This window comes from Notothenia rossii (genome assembly GCF_949606895.1).
Source record: "Notothenia rossii genome assembly, chromosome: 7".
NCBI lineage: Eukaryota > Metazoa > Chordata > Actinopteri > Perciformes > Nototheniidae > Notothenia > Notothenia rossii.
The window spans coordinates 6,639,316-6,656,171 of record NC_136905.1 but is presented as its reverse complement, the minus strand read 5'-3'; the positions used below and the strand labels follow the sequence as shown (position 1 = coordinate 6,656,171).

Sequence of the window (16,856 nt, the reverse complement as noted above, 5' to 3'; positions counted from 1 at the left end):
CCTGGCTTCTGAATCCTCAGAACTGTTACAGGATGTGTATTTTGTATAATCTGTAACTTTTTTAAAAATTATTATTATTTTTTTGTATCTTTAATACTTTTGTATGCATGCTTTAGGTAACATTAAGCTGTCTTTGGCTCTTTTCTGCTGTAAATGTTCCCTCTAATAAAGGTATTCTGATTCAGATTCCTGTAACTGCCTACATTTCCCATAAAGCCCTATAATAACGAGTCTCGCGAGATGTGAGTGTAAACCCCGTCTGCGGCTGCGCAATATCATTCGAAAACTTGCACGCTGAGCGACGCGGCCGTGGAGGAGAAAGAAACGCAGCGAACAAAACACACAATGGCGACGGCGGCGACAACGGCAGGCGCGACGGGCTCAGGCGGACCGGCGACGGGCACTGTGGGCGGCGGGACCACCGCAGTGGGAAGGAAGAAAGACGGCGGTCCGTCTGCGAAATTTTGGGAAAGTTCTGAGACGATATCGCAGTTTGAGACGGTTCGGCAGTGGATCGGAAAACACTACAAGAAGGTAGCTGGTTCTCCATTGATTTCTATGACGGCCCGTTGGCACAATGGATCCCAACTGCTATCATAGCTAGCAACACAAACTACAGATAAAGACGAAGCTTTTCATATAAGTGTTTGTCTTTACGTGCAGGGATGTATTGTAAGCACATGATCGTGTTAGCATGAGTTTAAATACTCGTTCTTTACATGATTGGGGCTGTTTATGTGTTAGCTAGCTCATCGTCAGCTAGCTAACCAGAATGTCCCGAAGCGGGGAAATAAACGCTTTTACAACAAAAGTGGTTTAAAAAGGGCATGCAATATTAAAGAGTACGTTTATTTATTAACTATAGAGAAGAAAATCACTCATTAGTAATAATATAGACAACCATTAGTACCATGGCTAAAAATGAGTAGAAGCGATTGAAAAGTGTTTTGGCATTATAATCTGTCGTTGTTATCAAATAACAAATGATTATTGCACAGTACAAAAAGAAAGTGTGTATTATTGTATTTCTGTAACTGCTCCTTCAGTGTTGTTACAATAACACACACAGGGCGAAAATGCTTATAAAGGCGCGGAAATGGAAGCTTCTGCAATTTATGTTTTAATACATGTGTAAAAAACCTTAATCGATAAAAACATTTTAAACAAAACTCCCTTTGAGTCTTGCAAAAGGCCTCAGTAGCTAACCCAATGTTACCCTCGCTTGTCACGAGACCCAGCGTTCACAAGCAATTTAAAATGCAACCTGAATATAATCCTGCGTTCCCTTTTTTATTTCTTATGAATTCCCATGTACTCAATGCACAAGCATCAGAGTATAGTGTGCGTTTTGCAAGAGCAGTTGTTTTGTGGCTGGAGAGTGCGCGTTTTTGAGTTTTGTCAACACAGCATAGCACACTGTGCATGCTCCACTTAGTTAGCTAAACAAAGAAAGCTCCTCCTGTCCCTTCATGCTCTCACAAACCCACTGACATGCTCCATAGCCCTGTATGTTGAAGTAAAAGACACAAAGCTTGATGGGGGAATTTTGAAAGCTGTTGTGTAGACTAAGTTAGGTTTAAACACATGTGTACATCTGGGACTAAACTTGTAAACATGCTTCTTCACAAATGCCAACCCAGAGCTTTGCTTGGCTTTGTTTATATGCAATCAGTGTTCCTAAAACAGCCACGTTGGATGTGTTTTTAAGGTTAGGAGTGGCTCCTTCTCACTGTCCTTGTTATAAATAGTTTGGTTTGTCCTAATTTCTCCGAGCCAGACATTGTGTCATTGTATCAACAATGCAGCTATCTCTATGCCAGAGCAGGAGTGGCATATATTACTTTAAACTGGGTGCTTCAGATTACAAAATGCACCAATATTGGCAACTTCACATGATTTTTAAACGGATAAATGTGCACTTTAACAAATGAACAGTTTTGTCATTCGTAGTCAATTATATGTATTTTTCAGGAAGCCCATATAGGATGTCTTACATGTGTAGATAAGCATATTTGAGCACTGGGAACAGCACTGCATATGCATTATTATTTCTTCAGGTGGTTTTATTAATACATTTGTTTTATTCACAGACTTACTCAACATTTCCCCCCCTCAATTATTGACAGATTAGAGTTGCGATAAAGTACACATGTGATACAGTGTATGGGACTAATTGTGCAGCTTTCGTATGTGTATCAGTGCAGTGTTTCCCACAGAATTTCCCCCCGGCAAGAAAAGCCAAAGGCCCCTTAACCTATTCGGGAGGTCCATGCATCCACCCCCCCCTCAAATAAGATAATACATGCGAGTTCATGGCTACTGTAGACAACGATCTTGTTGCTCTGTGTTGCGTTGTTAATGAGTGAAACACACCGGAGTTGAGGATCTGTGGGGTTTATTCTCCCAAAAATATCATTTACAATTTACTTCAGGCATTTAGCAGACGCCTTATTCCAAAGCGACTTACAATGACCAATTACAGGGACATTCTCCCTGGAGTAACCAAGGGCTAAGTGCTTTACTCAAGGGCACACTGCTAGTTGTGTTCCAGGCAGGATTTGAACTCGCAACCTTCCGATCATCAGCACACCTCACTATCCGTTAAGCTACCAAAAAAAAAAAACGTAATAATAATATATATATATATTTTTATGAGATCCATTTGTGGCGGACGATATTTAATTGTGGCGGCCTGCCACAAATAAATCAATGTACGGGAAACACTGCAGTTTCCCTGGAGTGTGTATGTATGTTTTATTAATGTTTTTATTTCTGCCTGCTCCCAGTATGTGCAGAATGACTCCCCCTCCAGTAAATCCTTGGCGGGTCTGGTGGTCCAGCTGCTGCAGTTCCAGGAGGACGCGTTCGGACGCAGGGTCAACAATCCTGCTCTTACCAAGCTACCTGTAAGCCAATCAAACACACACACACATTTTGAATTTCATCAAAACAGCATACTTTCCTTCTGTCTTTGCTTTAATGACGTGTATAGAAGGCAATATCTGAGTGCTGACATTGTATATCCTCATTGTTATTCTTCTATCTTCAGGCCAAGTGTTTCCTGGATTTCAAGGCCGGAGGTGCTCTCTGTCACACCCTGGGGTCGGTCTACAAGTTTAAGAGCGAGCAGGGGTGGTGAGTTGACCAAAACTGAAACTATTATGTAGTCCTAAAAGCAAACCAATCGGCTCTGTTATCACAAATATGCTTCTGTTTTTGCTTTGACACGTTCTCTCGTTTGTTTTCACTCTTACTAAACTATGTGTTGTTTGTTCTGTGTTACTCTTTTACAACCCTATTTCGTTGTATGTCTAATTGCCCTTTCTAATCACTCCCAGGCGTAGATTTGACCTGCAGAATCCTTCCCGGATGGACAGGAACGTGGAGATGTTCCTAAATGTGGAGAAGAACCTGGTGCAGGTACAACCCGTACCCTCCGAACACAAGCTGCTGCCTTGAGGAGCGTTTCAGTGTCCCCTATTCAGATTACTTTACTGACTATTAAATCAAATTAAAATGTGTCTTTGGAATCGGCAAGAAAACGACACTCACCACGCAAAGCACAACGTACAGTTCAGACGCCACACGACTACATTAAGAAGTCTGCTGCTCTGTGATGAGTGAATACACTGGATGTTTGTTTCTGTTTGATGATGCTGCCTTTTGAATAATCCAGCACTTGTAGAAAGTCCCCAACAATATTTTCAAAACGCAAAGTATTGCTCAATGAAGCTGCACTTTATTGAGACCAGATTGTACAGTTTTTATTCAAGTTATCTGCTACTTTGTGAAATAACTTGTAAATGCATTAGTGCTACCGGGTCACATTACATGTCACTTGTTAGACGCTTTTATCCAAAGCAACGTGCATACATTCAGTACTGTGGGCAATCCCCACAGGAGCAATTTGGGGTGGGGATGTCTTGTCCAGGGACGACATGCTGACTGCAGTGGGACTCGAACTTGCTATCCCACTAGTTCAAAGTTCAGCGCACTACTCCACTGAGCCACAGCCTCCCCAAAACAAGCTAGATAGATTTTTTTGGGGGGGATTAAATATATTGTTTGTTGTCCTAACTTATTATTTCTGTGCTTGTAGAATAACTGCTTGACTCGACCCACCGTATTCCTGTCGACGGACATCGAGCAGAAACAAGCCATTAAGCTGAAAGACATCGTGAAACGGCACCAGGTGAGCCCGAACCTTCTACATAAAAAATCTTTCCTGAGACATTGATTTGTCCGGCAAGTAGAGAGGTTGTCTTTCTAACGGCAAACTCTGCTGTATTTATGTTTTGTGGTTACTTATGACTGCCATGTCCTCCACTCTATCCTCTCCAGGGCTCCATTACTGATGACAAGTCAAAGGCCACCCACCACATTTACCCCTCCACATCCCAACAAGAAGAAGGTAGGGGGTTGAATTGTCTTTAATTTCGGATTGGATCACATATTTGCCCGTATCAATTCATGGGCAGTATTATTTTTTTAGCCTGATGGCAAATATGAGTCCTTTTGCAAGCTGTTGAAAATACAAATTCTTATGATGTTAACAAATGACATCAAATGTGTGGCTGATGATCATTTTTCCAGGGTTTTCAATTATTTTGTAACTGCAAATATGTTCTAGTTTACGCCGTTGTATTTCGTATAGCTTACTGGCCAGTGTGTATTTGTCAGCGATTGGTTTGTGTATGTTGCAGATGAGTGGCTGCGTCCTGTCACGAGGAAAGACAAACAGGTGCTGGTTCACTGGGGTCTCTCCCCCGACAGGTGAGTAGAGAACAGCACAGAGAGGCTCACAGATCTCACTGTGTCATAGATGTGTTTTCATTCAAACATATTTACTGCCCTTGGTTTTCCTCCATCTGTCATTAAGCCACCGGAACAGCTTGCATGTTTCCGAAGCGACTTAGCAGACACACATTTGAATTCACTCACCAGTTTACTAAACCTGATGAATAACATGTTGCTCAGAAAGATATTCACTCTTTTCAACATTTTCTTCTAAGTTTCCATTTTCGAGTTACTAGACTGATTTGATGAAGATTTTTTACTTGGATATCCTAAATAATTAATAAAGAAATGCTGCTATAGAAGATTTTAGCTTTAAACTGGGTATTTGAATAACCTAGATTCTTCAATATCTTTCATTTTATTGCAATTTTCTAGGGGTGGGGGAAATAATCGATACAGCATAGTATCGGGATACTTTGCGTGGTGATATTGTATCGATACAAGGACAAGTATCGATATTTCATTATATCAACTTTTTTTTAATTATTATTTTTTTATATAATCTGTAGTAGGGCTGTGCGATTATGGCAAAAATCATAATCACGATTATTTTGGTCAATAATTGATATCACGATTATTAAATACGATTATTCATTGACTTTAATAATAATAATAATAATAATTTGAACTGTATGTTTTTAACTGTTGATTACCCTGAACGTATAATTCAACTGAAAAACCAATACAAAAATAAATGATATATTTACATTTAAATAAATAATATAATAAATATCAAAAAATATTTGAGCGGACTTCCACAAGCTACTAAACATATATAAAAATAAATTAGACCAAAATAAATTAGATCAAATATGTTCACAACCTAGCAAAGCAATATAATAGTTTTTTCCCCAACAAATTGTGTTATTTAGATAAACTGTTCATATTGCAAATACATTTTTTAACCAGGAAGGGAAGACAGACATGGATATGACCAATGTGATTTTCAATATCGCAATAGTATGGTATTGTGGCTTAAGTATCGAACAGAGTTCCGTTCGAATATTTTTTCGCCGGTCAACATGTCCGTTAAAGTTTAAATCTTCCGGACAACATTTGAAAAGTGCCGGTCAAAGTTCTTCTTTGTTATTTATTGAGCTTTAAAACTAATTGATATAATTCCATATCAAACAAACTAATTATAGTAGATTAACTACATAATTCAAAAGTGTTCAGTAACTTATAATAACACGGGAATAATATACGGAGCGCTCTCTCCCTCTCTCTCTCTCTCTCTCTCCTGACAGCCCGTCAGTATCATGCAGCTGGCGGATCAGTAATGAGTGACCCGACAGTAAAACTAAACATATCTATAACTAGTTACGGTAGTTTGAGAGGTAATTAAAATAGCTACGTGTGATATTCTAACCTGAGGTGTGTCTTTTGTCCGCTCACCGCTGCATGTGATCATGCAGAGCTGCGTGTCGACTCGTCAGCAGCAGCTGATCTCTCTCTCCCGTCAGATTAGACTTCACTCGCGTTTATGTCCATATCGATCAGATCTAGTTCTAGCTAATGATATGACTACCTGCTTATTAAAAGACACCTATACAATAAGCGTCGCTATGCAACCGGGTGAGGCCGCAAAGTATAGCGCAGCATTATGCATTTGTTTACATGCCCACCGGAACCCCGAGGCATTACCAACAGATCAACGCACAATCAACCCATACAGGACATCTCTTTCTCCACATTACGTGTTAGACATTAGAATGGACTCTTCTTGTCTGTCACATAAGTGGCGCAACTGATGCGGTATTGTGCTAAAGGGAAATGATTTTGACCGGAGAGATTTAGATTTGCCGGTCTTCAGCGTATTTTACCGTTCATAGTCCGGTAATTACTGGCTAACGGGAACTCTGGTATCGCAATAGTATCGTATCGTGGGGAGCCAGGTGATTCCCACCCCTACAATTTCCATACTACACTGATCAATACATATCCATATTTTTAAATCTAAATTCATTGGGAGGATTATATTTTTCGTTCTAATAAGAAAACCTCTATTTCTGGGTGCAGCATATCAGTTCATGAATCTTGTACTCACCGCTGGCTTGTTTATTTATTCTATCAGCTATGATACCTGGGTGTCAGCAGCAGAGGTGGATGGCGACGTGGAGGACCCTCCCAGCAACGACGAGCCATGGAAGGTGAAAACAAACTCATATTTTAACCAAGACATTGGCACTAATAGAGAAACATATCTTTCAATTCATTTGTAACATTTGTATTGGGATGTTTATCTCAAAAGAAAACCAATTGGAGGAATAGCTGCTGCTTTTGTGAGCAAGCAGTCATTGTGTCCAGCAGCACTAAATAATTGGTCAAATGATTTCCAATTGATGAAATTCAGGGTGGAAGTGTTGATGTGACACTTCTTGGATGGAATAATAAACCTTTACACTCAGACTTGATCATGTTGAGGAACTGTCCACAAACTCTGTCTCCTTCCCACTCAGGTGCATGCAAAGTGGGTTATAGACACCGACTCGTTCAATGAGTGGATGAACGAGGAAGACTACGAGATGGACGACAACAAGAAGCCAGTCAACTCCCGCCAGAGGATCTTCCCCAAGGAGGAGGAGGTAGCTCACTGTCCTGTGTGTGTGTGTGTGTGTGGTTTGTTATTCAGTCCCAGAGAATCACGAATCTGAACGTTTTCTAGTCAGTACAGCTTGAAAACAGTGGTGTTGTTAAAAACCGGGAACACATGTCTGATTATAAACTTCATAAGTGTTTCAAATAACCAACAAAAGGCATACTTTTTTAAAAAAAATATCTAATACTGGTCATGAATGCTGTACTGCATGGAAAGTTTGTGATGGAAAACGTTGAGTTCAGTCTGAATGGTGGTTTGTGTGTAAGTAGGGCTGTGCGATTATGGCAAAAATCATAATTACGATTTTATTTTGGTCAATAATTGTCACATTTATTAAATACGATCGTTCATTGACTTTGAAAACATCAATTTATTGAACTTTAAAACAAATAATAATTTCAACAGTATATTTGTAACTGTTGATTACCCTGAACGTGTAATTCAACTGAAAAACCAATAAAAAAATAAATGATACATTTTAAATAAATAATATCAAAATAATAAATACCAATAAACAAGATCAACAAATATTTTGGAGCGCACTTCAACAAGCTACTAAACATATATAAATATGATAAATAAATTAGATCAAATATGTTGCAGTGCACTGTCACAACCTAGCAAAGCAAAATAATTGTTTTTTTCCGTTTGTTTTCGTAATTGTGGCTGGCCAAAATCGTAATTGCGATTTAAAATACGATTAATTGCACAGCCCTATGTGTAAGTGTGTTTTGCTTCAGGTTTTGTGTTTTGTTGCATGAAGCTGTGAATAGTCCGACGCCGTCCTCCTTCGTCTGTCTGTCTGTCTGTCTGTCTCTCTATCTCCGTCCGTCCGCCCGTCTGTCTGTCCGTCTGTTTGTTGCCCATCCTTTCCAAACCTTTCCTCACTCTGTGTCTCCTAGTTTGTTTCAGGGTTTCTGTCCATGTTTGGAAAAAGATTTAAGGGTTTTAAAAATCAGAATAAAAGCTGGTGAAGTAGCTTTACAAACCACAATTGATCTGCTGCACAGGCTCAAAGCTTTTAATCGACTGAAGTTAGAGGCCATGTGCGAAGGGACACTATACTGTATATCTTTTGTCTAGTTTATTAAAATGGCAACACATTGAGGACAGTGATTCAGCTCAAGAAATCGTCTCTGATGAGTCAGGAATGATGTTGGACACAAAGCGCTGTTACGCAGATACGGTTTTGTGCTGTCGTTCTATAATTTCCTAAGCAAACTATAGTTTTTGTGTCTTTTTATATGATAAATATATAAATCTTTACACGCTGCGTTAACGAATTCATTTTGCAACGCAGACATTTTTTAAAATTAATTTGAAGAGGACAGAAAATGGCTCTTTCGAAAGTAAAAGGTTGCCTCCTCCCTCCTCGACTCCTCCGTGTGCATTTAAGCGATTGGGACGTCCTTCAACATGGCGTCCTTCAACATGGCGTCCTTCAACATGCCGTCCTTCAACATGCCTTCCTTCAACATGGCGTCCTTCGACATGGCGTCCTTCGACATGGCGTCCTTCGACATGGCGTCCTTCGACATGGCGTCCTTCGACATGGCGTCCTCCGACATGGCGTCCTCCGACATGGCGTCCTCCGACATGGCGTCCTCCGACATGGCGTCCTCCGACACGGCGTCCTCCGACACGGCGTCCTTCAACACGGCGTCCTTCAACACGGCGTCCTTCAACACGGCGTCCTTCAACACGGCGTTCTTCAACACGGCGTCCTTCAACACGGCGTCCTTCAACACGGCGTCCTTCAACACGGCGTCCTTCAACACGGCGTCCTTCAACATTCAACATGGCGTCCTTCAACATGGCGTCCTTCAACATGGCGTCCTTCAACACGGCGTCCTTCAACACGGCGTCCTTCAACACGGCGTCCTTCAACACGGCGTCCTTCAACATTCAACATGGCGTCCTTCAACATGGCGTCCTCCAACATGGCGTCCTTCAACATGACGTTCTTCAACATGGCGTCCTTCAACATGGCGTCCTCCAACATGGCGTCCTCCAACATGGCGTCCTTCAACATGGCGTCCTTCAACACGGCGTCCTTCAACATGGCGTCCTTCAACACGGCGTCCTTCAACATGGCGTGTCCCGATCGATTTCCGGTTCAAGTCACAGAGGAGAGAGGAGTCGAGGAGGGACGTTGGGATGAAGCTTAGGTCTTTGATAATTTATGAAAATACCCTCCAGCTAACATTATGCTTACTGTCAAACTTATAAGAAGATGGTTTGACTCAAAATATTTTTGATTTACTTATATTTGTTTTTAAAGGGCGCAAAGCAACAAAAAATGGAAGTTTGAAAACAAAAAAAATCTTGTTACAAAACGTTGGTGCTGACTTGTTCTGTGTGCGGATACATCTTTGACCATAATGCAGACAAAAAGTAAAAGTCTGGGTTAAAGAGAGGATTTGTTTTGGGCTAATTTGAGGCTAGCAAAATGCACAGCTGTTTAGAACCTGGTTTATTTCAAAGGAGTTGTTTTACTGGCTGCAAAATGGCCCAAGTGCTCAAATATAAAACGCGTGTATAGTAACTAGTAAGAGTCATTACTAAAGTTAGGTGTTGACTTGTATTTCGGATAAATCTTAGACCGCAAACAAAAGTAAAGTTTCGTGTGCATTTTGAAATAGCGGACAGTTTACAGGAACCCTGGTCGTCTCCTCCACCTCCACTGCATCCTCCCCCCCACTCCCTGCCGTCCTTCTCCCACCGCCTCCCCTCCTTGTGTGTGCAACCGTTCCATCCTCTCATTCTGCGGCTCTTTCTCTCATCCTCCATCCCTCGCTCCCTCTGCGCTGCACGGGGTTTGTCTGATCAGTCTTCCCGTACACCCGATCGCAAGGAGCGCAAGGCCATCTCCGCCAGCAAGAAGAGGAGGCGCTCTCCCTCGCCGCCCAGCACTCCCGCAGAGTCCCGCAAGAAGGGAGGGAAGAAGGGGTAAGGAGGCCATTTTTTTATTCTTATTTCCGTGACCAGTCCTAAAACACGACACTGAGTTTTAGCATTTCACCACTTCCTGTTCCCTCGTCTCAGAGCCAATGGGATCTCTCCATAGGATGTTGGAAAATAGCTGAAATAAGGTCTGTGGTTGAGACACATGTAAGAGTCGTATCACGTTTTGTTCCACGACATTAAATCCATCAGCAGTGACCCCACTGGTGATTTTTGAAGTGTTGACGTGTCTGAAAAACGATGGTTGTTAACAAGTGGCTGAATAGGACTACAGAAGTTATGGAGGACGTTGTACGTCATTACGCCAAAGACGTAAACACTCCTCTAAGTTAGTTTGCCCTGTTCTGCTTGAAAGCAAGTCCCTGCCTCCTGCAGACTGTTCAAACAAACGCTTCAACTGGTATACCATTTAGAATCTGTATGTTTGAATATGGATCTTAAGTTGGCGTGACGTTGAAGTCGTGCTGCCCTGCTGTAGTTCCTTTATAGCGTAACGTTAGCATTTAGCTTCTGGTGATTAGGTTTATGATTAGAAAAGTAGAGTAGACATGTGGAGATTATCCGGCTGAACAAAACGTGCATTTATCAAACAGGTTTGTTTTCCACAGACCTTATTTCCAAAATCCTATGGAGAAATCCCGTTGTTTTTTTGTAGAGGGAACCAGCAGCTTACTTCCTGGTAAATACGTCATCCCTGCATCGCTCTATTCAAAGTGCTTTACAAAAATGAAAGACATGAAGAAACATTCATTTAAAAGTAAAGATAATAAAACATGAATAACAAAGGTACAGGAATTAAAGTCACAGTGCAGAGTAAGATGGGAATAGTTCAATTGAAAGCAGCGACAAAAAGAAAAGTCTGCAGCCTGGATTTAATAGTAGTCAGAGTTGCAGCGGACCTGCAGGTTTGATCCAGATATTTGGAGCATAATAACTGAAAGGAACTTGTAGGAAAAAGCATTAGAAACAATTATAAACATATACGAGTGATGTGACAATGAGCTGCGGCAAATGCAACTTAATATAGCATTTGTTTGGGACTACTTTAAGTGGTGGATTAATACTAATTTGATGCTTCTCCCGTATGCAGGGCATTGTGGCATTGACTCCAGAAAAGCAGTTGCTATATTCATGGAAAGGATTAGCATGCTACCTCGTGCAAAAGTGTTGCTTTTTGATGGGTTTTTAAGATTTATTGGACTTTCATTGGTGGTTTTGAGCTATTATAGAGGGTTTGGTGTGAACAAATGTAGAATATTACTAGAAATATCCTTTTTTAATCGTACCATAGATGTTAATGCACTTGGAAATGAAAATAAAGGATATCACACTAGACATTAAAAGAGTAATAACAAAGCTAAGTCCAAACACAAAATGTCTTTGAGTCGTGTGCTCATGCTCGGTTCCTACAAGGGCTGGAAATCCTTAAACGTATTAAAAAATGTTCAAGGTTTGAAAAGTGCTTGAATTGTATGTTGTCTGAGTTACAAAGTCTTATTGTATTTTAAAACAAATGTTTCCCCTTTTTTTTTTTTTTTAACCACTAATTAGACTGCTTTCACACAACATAACTTTAGTTGTTAATAGCAAAATAATATTTAGTGATCAGTAATCTGTGCAAGAGACGGTTGGTGTCTTTGTCTTAAGTTTCTGTCTTTGCATTGTAACGATCTCTGACTATTGACAACAAATATTATCTTAAACACACTTTTTAAATTGCTTGAAAAAAATGTGAAAAACCTTTTTTAAATGCTCGATCTTGTCAAATGTGTCTCAAATAGATTTTTGTTGACTCATGACTCTCTTTGGTGTTAGGAACCAGACCCCTTCCTGGAAGCGGCGGGGCCACAGAGGCGAGGAGGAGGACACGGAGGAGGACCTGAACAAGGACATGGACGACTCCTCCGCTGGCGCCAGCATGGAGGAGGGCAGCGTGTCCAAGAACGGTACGTCCTGAAAGTGGGGCTGAGCTGGAGACTTTATTTCCTGTCGTGTGCTTCTATAGATTTGTGTGCATGTGGTCTGCAAAGGCTAACATCCCAACGTAATAACATCACTATGTAACACAAGCACTTCTATTGGCTAGCGCTCCAACACATTGTACAAGTTAGGTTAAGGGGCGGGACATCTCTAGGAAGTTGACCAATCACAACAGAGCTGGTCAGCTAACCAATCCGAGCAGATTTTAAACTGGGGAAATGAGAATGATAAGAACAGCCACGCACAGAAATTCCACTTCATCTCACACACACACACACACACACACACACACACACACACACACACACACACACACACAAAGTGGGAAGAAAGCCTCAGGAACCAGACATGTAACCCTTTTCAAACTGCTCCCATTAAGTCCCCTCTGAAATGTCCCACTTTTACAAAAATCACTTCTCCCCCCCCCCTGAACACACAAAGTATTTCTCACTCCATTTATTTCAGTGTCTCTCTAATGCCTCCCGACCGATGGCTGAATTAAACTTGTATTCATATATTTGTTCACCCTTTTCAATCGTCATTTTTTTCCATACGCAGCAAACTCAAAGAAAGACAACGAGAGTACTCCGGTGAAAGGAGGGACTTTGGCTGACCTGGGTATGTGTCTATTATGTCATTGATGTGGTTAGTTGTGTTTTAAAATAACAATTCTGAACTATAACACAATGTTTAGAATGAGTCTGTCTGCCCTTGTGATGGAAATCTGTTTTTACTTCCAGATGACATGGAGGATGACTCTGTGCTGTCTGGTGGAAAGGTGAGATGATTTACGACTCCTCTCTGTCTTCATCAAGCTAAATACTGTAGCTGGTGTGAATGAAAGGGATGGGAAATGTTTTAAAGCATTTACAAATCCCCACCATGTTATTAGAGCCCAAATGTGTCTCCGTCTAACCTCACTGATTGTTGACTAATGCTCTCATGCATTTCCCACATGAAGAGCCATGGTACTCTTTCTATGGGAATTTCATTTTCAATCATATTCACCTTTTTAAAAAATGCAATCAAAAATATTAAGGTAACGATGTGAAAAGAAAACAGTCACAGTTTTCGCTACAAAAAAATAAGTTATATTGACCAACAAAGGAACTTTTTAACCTGACTACGTCATAATCACGAAGATGGTTTGAAAGACCCCAAATGGTTTAATCATGCTGATGACAGGATTGAATGGAATTAATGATAGGACTCAATCCATATCATCTGTGCCTGGAATACACATTATTTAAGTAACAATTTGTATAAGTAACAAAATGTATAAGCCTGGAACAAAAGACTTTTCAAATAAGGAAAATGGTCCCTACAAGTGTTTCTTAATGTTGTTTACTTATAATTAGCCATTTGTCATTTTGAACTTTTGTCTTTTTGATATTTAACAACCAGATCAGGTCAAAAAGTGTTTCTCTTTTTAGTCTACTTTTCAAAGTCTGCCTTCCTTCAATATTATTCCCATATTCGTCTTTACCGAGGATGTTTTTCCTGTCGTTGGAGATGGAGTCTCCCTGAAGTCATAATTGGGGAAAGAAATAGATTTGTATTCCTTTCTGTGAAATATTGCTCCCAGCTCAGTTTATTTTTCATCCGTGCAAACACTTTGTTGATGTTAAGAAAGCTTTAGGAAATTGGACTTTCATAATGTGTATGTAAAACGTATCTTCTTTCTGCTGATGTATCTGTGTTGTGCTGCAGGATGATGAGGAGCAAGGCAAAGCTGAGATCAACCGACTGATGGACGCCAGCGAGGACAACGTGACCGAACAGACTCACCACATCATCATCCCCAGCTACAGCGCCTGGTTCGACTACAACTGGTAAGACCTGGGGAATGTGAATAAACAGACACAGACACTACTCCACGAATGTTGCTTATTTTACATAATGTGATTTATTTATTTATTTTCTGGTCGGATATAATGACAACTTTAGGCCTAAATGTGCTTTACGATGGGTATTATAGTTGTTTTAGATGTTATGTATCATTTGCATTTATTTACACTGAACAAAATTATAAATGCAACACTTTTGTTTTTGCTCCCATTTTTAGGGTTAGGGTAATGTTGTGAATCGAGTGGCCTGTGTTCGTCGTCCATACCATAACCCCACCACCACCATGGGCCACTCGATTCACAACATTACCCTAACCCTCACACCAGATACTGACTGGTTTTCGGACCCCCCCAGACCCCCCCTATAAAGCAAAAATGCACGTTTTACAGTGGACTTTTATTGTGGCCAGCCTAAGGCACACCTGTGCAATAATCATGCTGTCTAATCAGCATCTTGATATGCCACACCTGTGAGGTGGGATGGATTATCTCGGCAAAGGAGAAGTGCTCACTATCACAGATTTTTTTCCGATTTGTGAACAATATTTGAGAGAAATGGTTATTTTGTTTATATAGAAAATGTTTTAGATCTTTGAGTTCATCTCATGAAAAATGTTCAGTGTACATCATGCTGTATTTGAGTGCGTACGCACCGTTTATAAACGAGGCCCCTGAGCTGAGTTTATCCCGAGGTTGAATGACACACAGACCAATCAAGGACTTTGATTTATGATCTGTATGACAGTGGCCATGTCGGCAGGCCACATCATGTAGACAGCCAGTCGCCCTCTGTGAGGCAGACCCACATTTGCGCAGCGTTGCGTTCACCATACATGAAAAAAAAATGTAATGGGTCTCGAAATATACTTGGACGGCCGTTAATATGCCTGGGCGGCCCGCCCAACCAAATTCTATGTGTGGGAAACCCTGAGATCACACCTAAAAACAATACTTATACCTTTCATAATATAGCAGATAACAATGAGCCATAGTTAATTTGTACTCTCCTAAATTCATCAAGTATTAAACCAACAATTTTTTTTTTTTTATAGCATCCATGAGATCGAGAGGAGAGCCCTGCCCGAGTTCTTCAACGGAAAGAACAAGTCCAAAACTCCAGAGATGTAAGCTCCATACAAACACAGTAGACATGTGTCATATACTTGTATAATTCTTGTACAATCTGTGGACTTAAAATGATCTATTTCCTGTGTTGTTATACTAATCTTTTTGTGGTTCTTATCACAGATTCCTGGCCTACCGTAACTTCATGATCGACACGTACCGGCTAAACCCTCAGGAGTACCTCACCTCCACCTCCTGTCGCAGGAACCTGACGGGAGACGTCTGTGCCATCATGAGGTGAGCACAGTTTTTTTTTTTACCAAGTTTGTAATTTAACCAAATATCGACATTACTTCTGCAAAGGCAGCTCCTTCCCCTGTCACGTCTGTCATCAACAGACAAACTGAAGAGGATTTTACCCAAAAACTTTTGTAGAGACAATGCAGAACATCTTTATTTAGTGTTGTTTCAATTAAATTAATTTACATTTTCAATGAAAGATGATTTCCTGTTTTCGTTCCAAAAGCGTTTTTATTTAAAAAAGTACAAAATGTAGTTGATGCTAATTTAATACATTTTGAAATCTGTTTATTTATTGCTTGACATGTCGTTTTTGTGGTATTAAACAACGGGAAACCAACAATATACCTTTAACGGCCACTGTGCCACTCGAGATGTATACATTTCCTCATAGGACTCGATACATTATCAACAACATTTGAAAAATCCCCACCATCCCCTCTTTATGAATACATTGAAATAATCTGGACAAAAATGACATTTATCATATTTTTTTCTCTCCAGGGTTCATGCCTTCTTGGAGCAGTGGGGTCTGGTGAACTACCAGGTGGACTCTGAGAGTCGCCCGCTGCCCATGGGACCCCCTCCCACCCCCCACTTCACCGTGCTGGCCGACACACCCTCTGGCCTCATTCCCCTGAACCACAGACCCCCTCCGGTAAGACTGACTGAAATATATACAAAGTGAAAGAAGAATAAAAGGGGTTCGTTAAATTGGAGAAAACGATTGAGACAGCTTCAGTGCAATTCAGTCTTATTTTACTGCTAGCATTATAACACACAGTAGAATTTGGTATTAAAGGTCACCTATCATGCTATGTTCAGGCAATAGCATAGGTCTCAGATATATACAAATATATAAAAAACATGTCTATGAAGTGTTTTGCTCAAAATACCAAACAGATCACCCATTCTAGCCATGCCTCATATCCCTCTATTTCACTTCCTGTTTCAAAAGTGCTGATTTGGGGTATAAAGCTTTATTAAAAAAAAAAAAATTATAAAAAAAAGGGAGGGGGCTGAGCTCATGCGGGACCCGGCAGCTACTGTCTAAACTAAATACTGCCGTGATGAAACTCCATATCATGGATTATCAAGGATTATCTCTGAAGCAGTATGGAGCTCAAAGGCTTTCTCTCTTGCCGGTTATACCACAAGGTGAGTTCCTTTCTACTTCCTGCTTCTTCACACACATGCTCTCCAGTACAGGTTAGCTCTGAGTGTTAGCGATGCTAATGTGAACACCGACCATATTACGTCCAAAACAGTCGGGCATTGTTTCTGATAGCAACGTTTCTGATAGG

General features: G+C 40.7%; 1 protein-coding gene across 2 annotated transcripts in view; it reads left to right on the top strand.

Annotated features, from left to right (window-relative positions):
* Positions 1-292: 292 nt before the first annotated feature.
* Positions 293-16,856, top strand: part of smarcc1a (SWI/SNF related BAF chromatin remodeling complex subunit C1a) — a 38,857-nt gene continuing 22,293 nt past the window's right edge. The window contains exons 1-17 of one of the 2 annotated variants that reach the window (XM_079691462.1): positions 293-534; positions 2,787-2,906; positions 3,050-3,135; positions 3,339-3,420; positions 4,100-4,192; positions 4,342-4,411; positions 4,704-4,773; positions 6,872-6,947; positions 7,257-7,382; positions 10,251-10,345; positions 12,176-12,306; positions 12,899-12,958; positions 13,081-13,118; positions 14,051-14,172; positions 15,240-15,311; positions 15,436-15,549; positions 16,057-16,210. In XM_079691462.1, the coding sequence (XP_079547588.1) occupies positions 346-534; positions 2,787-2,906; positions 3,050-3,135; positions 3,339-3,420; positions 4,100-4,192; positions 4,342-4,411; positions 4,704-4,773; positions 6,872-6,947; positions 7,257-7,382; positions 10,251-10,345; positions 12,176-12,306; positions 12,899-12,958; positions 13,081-13,118; positions 14,051-14,172; positions 15,240-15,311; positions 15,436-15,549; positions 16,057-16,210 (1,698 nt within the window). In that variant the 5' untranslated portion in view covers positions 293-345. Of the gene's footprint in view, positions 535-2,786; positions 2,907-3,049; positions 3,136-3,338; positions 3,421-4,099; positions 4,193-4,341; positions 4,412-4,703; positions 4,774-6,871; positions 6,948-7,256; positions 7,383-10,226; positions 10,346-12,175; positions 12,307-12,898; positions 12,959-13,080; positions 13,119-14,050; positions 14,173-15,239; positions 15,312-15,435; positions 15,550-16,056; positions 16,211-16,856 lie in introns of both variants that reach the window. The other variant, XM_079691461.1, reaches the window with a different exon arrangement.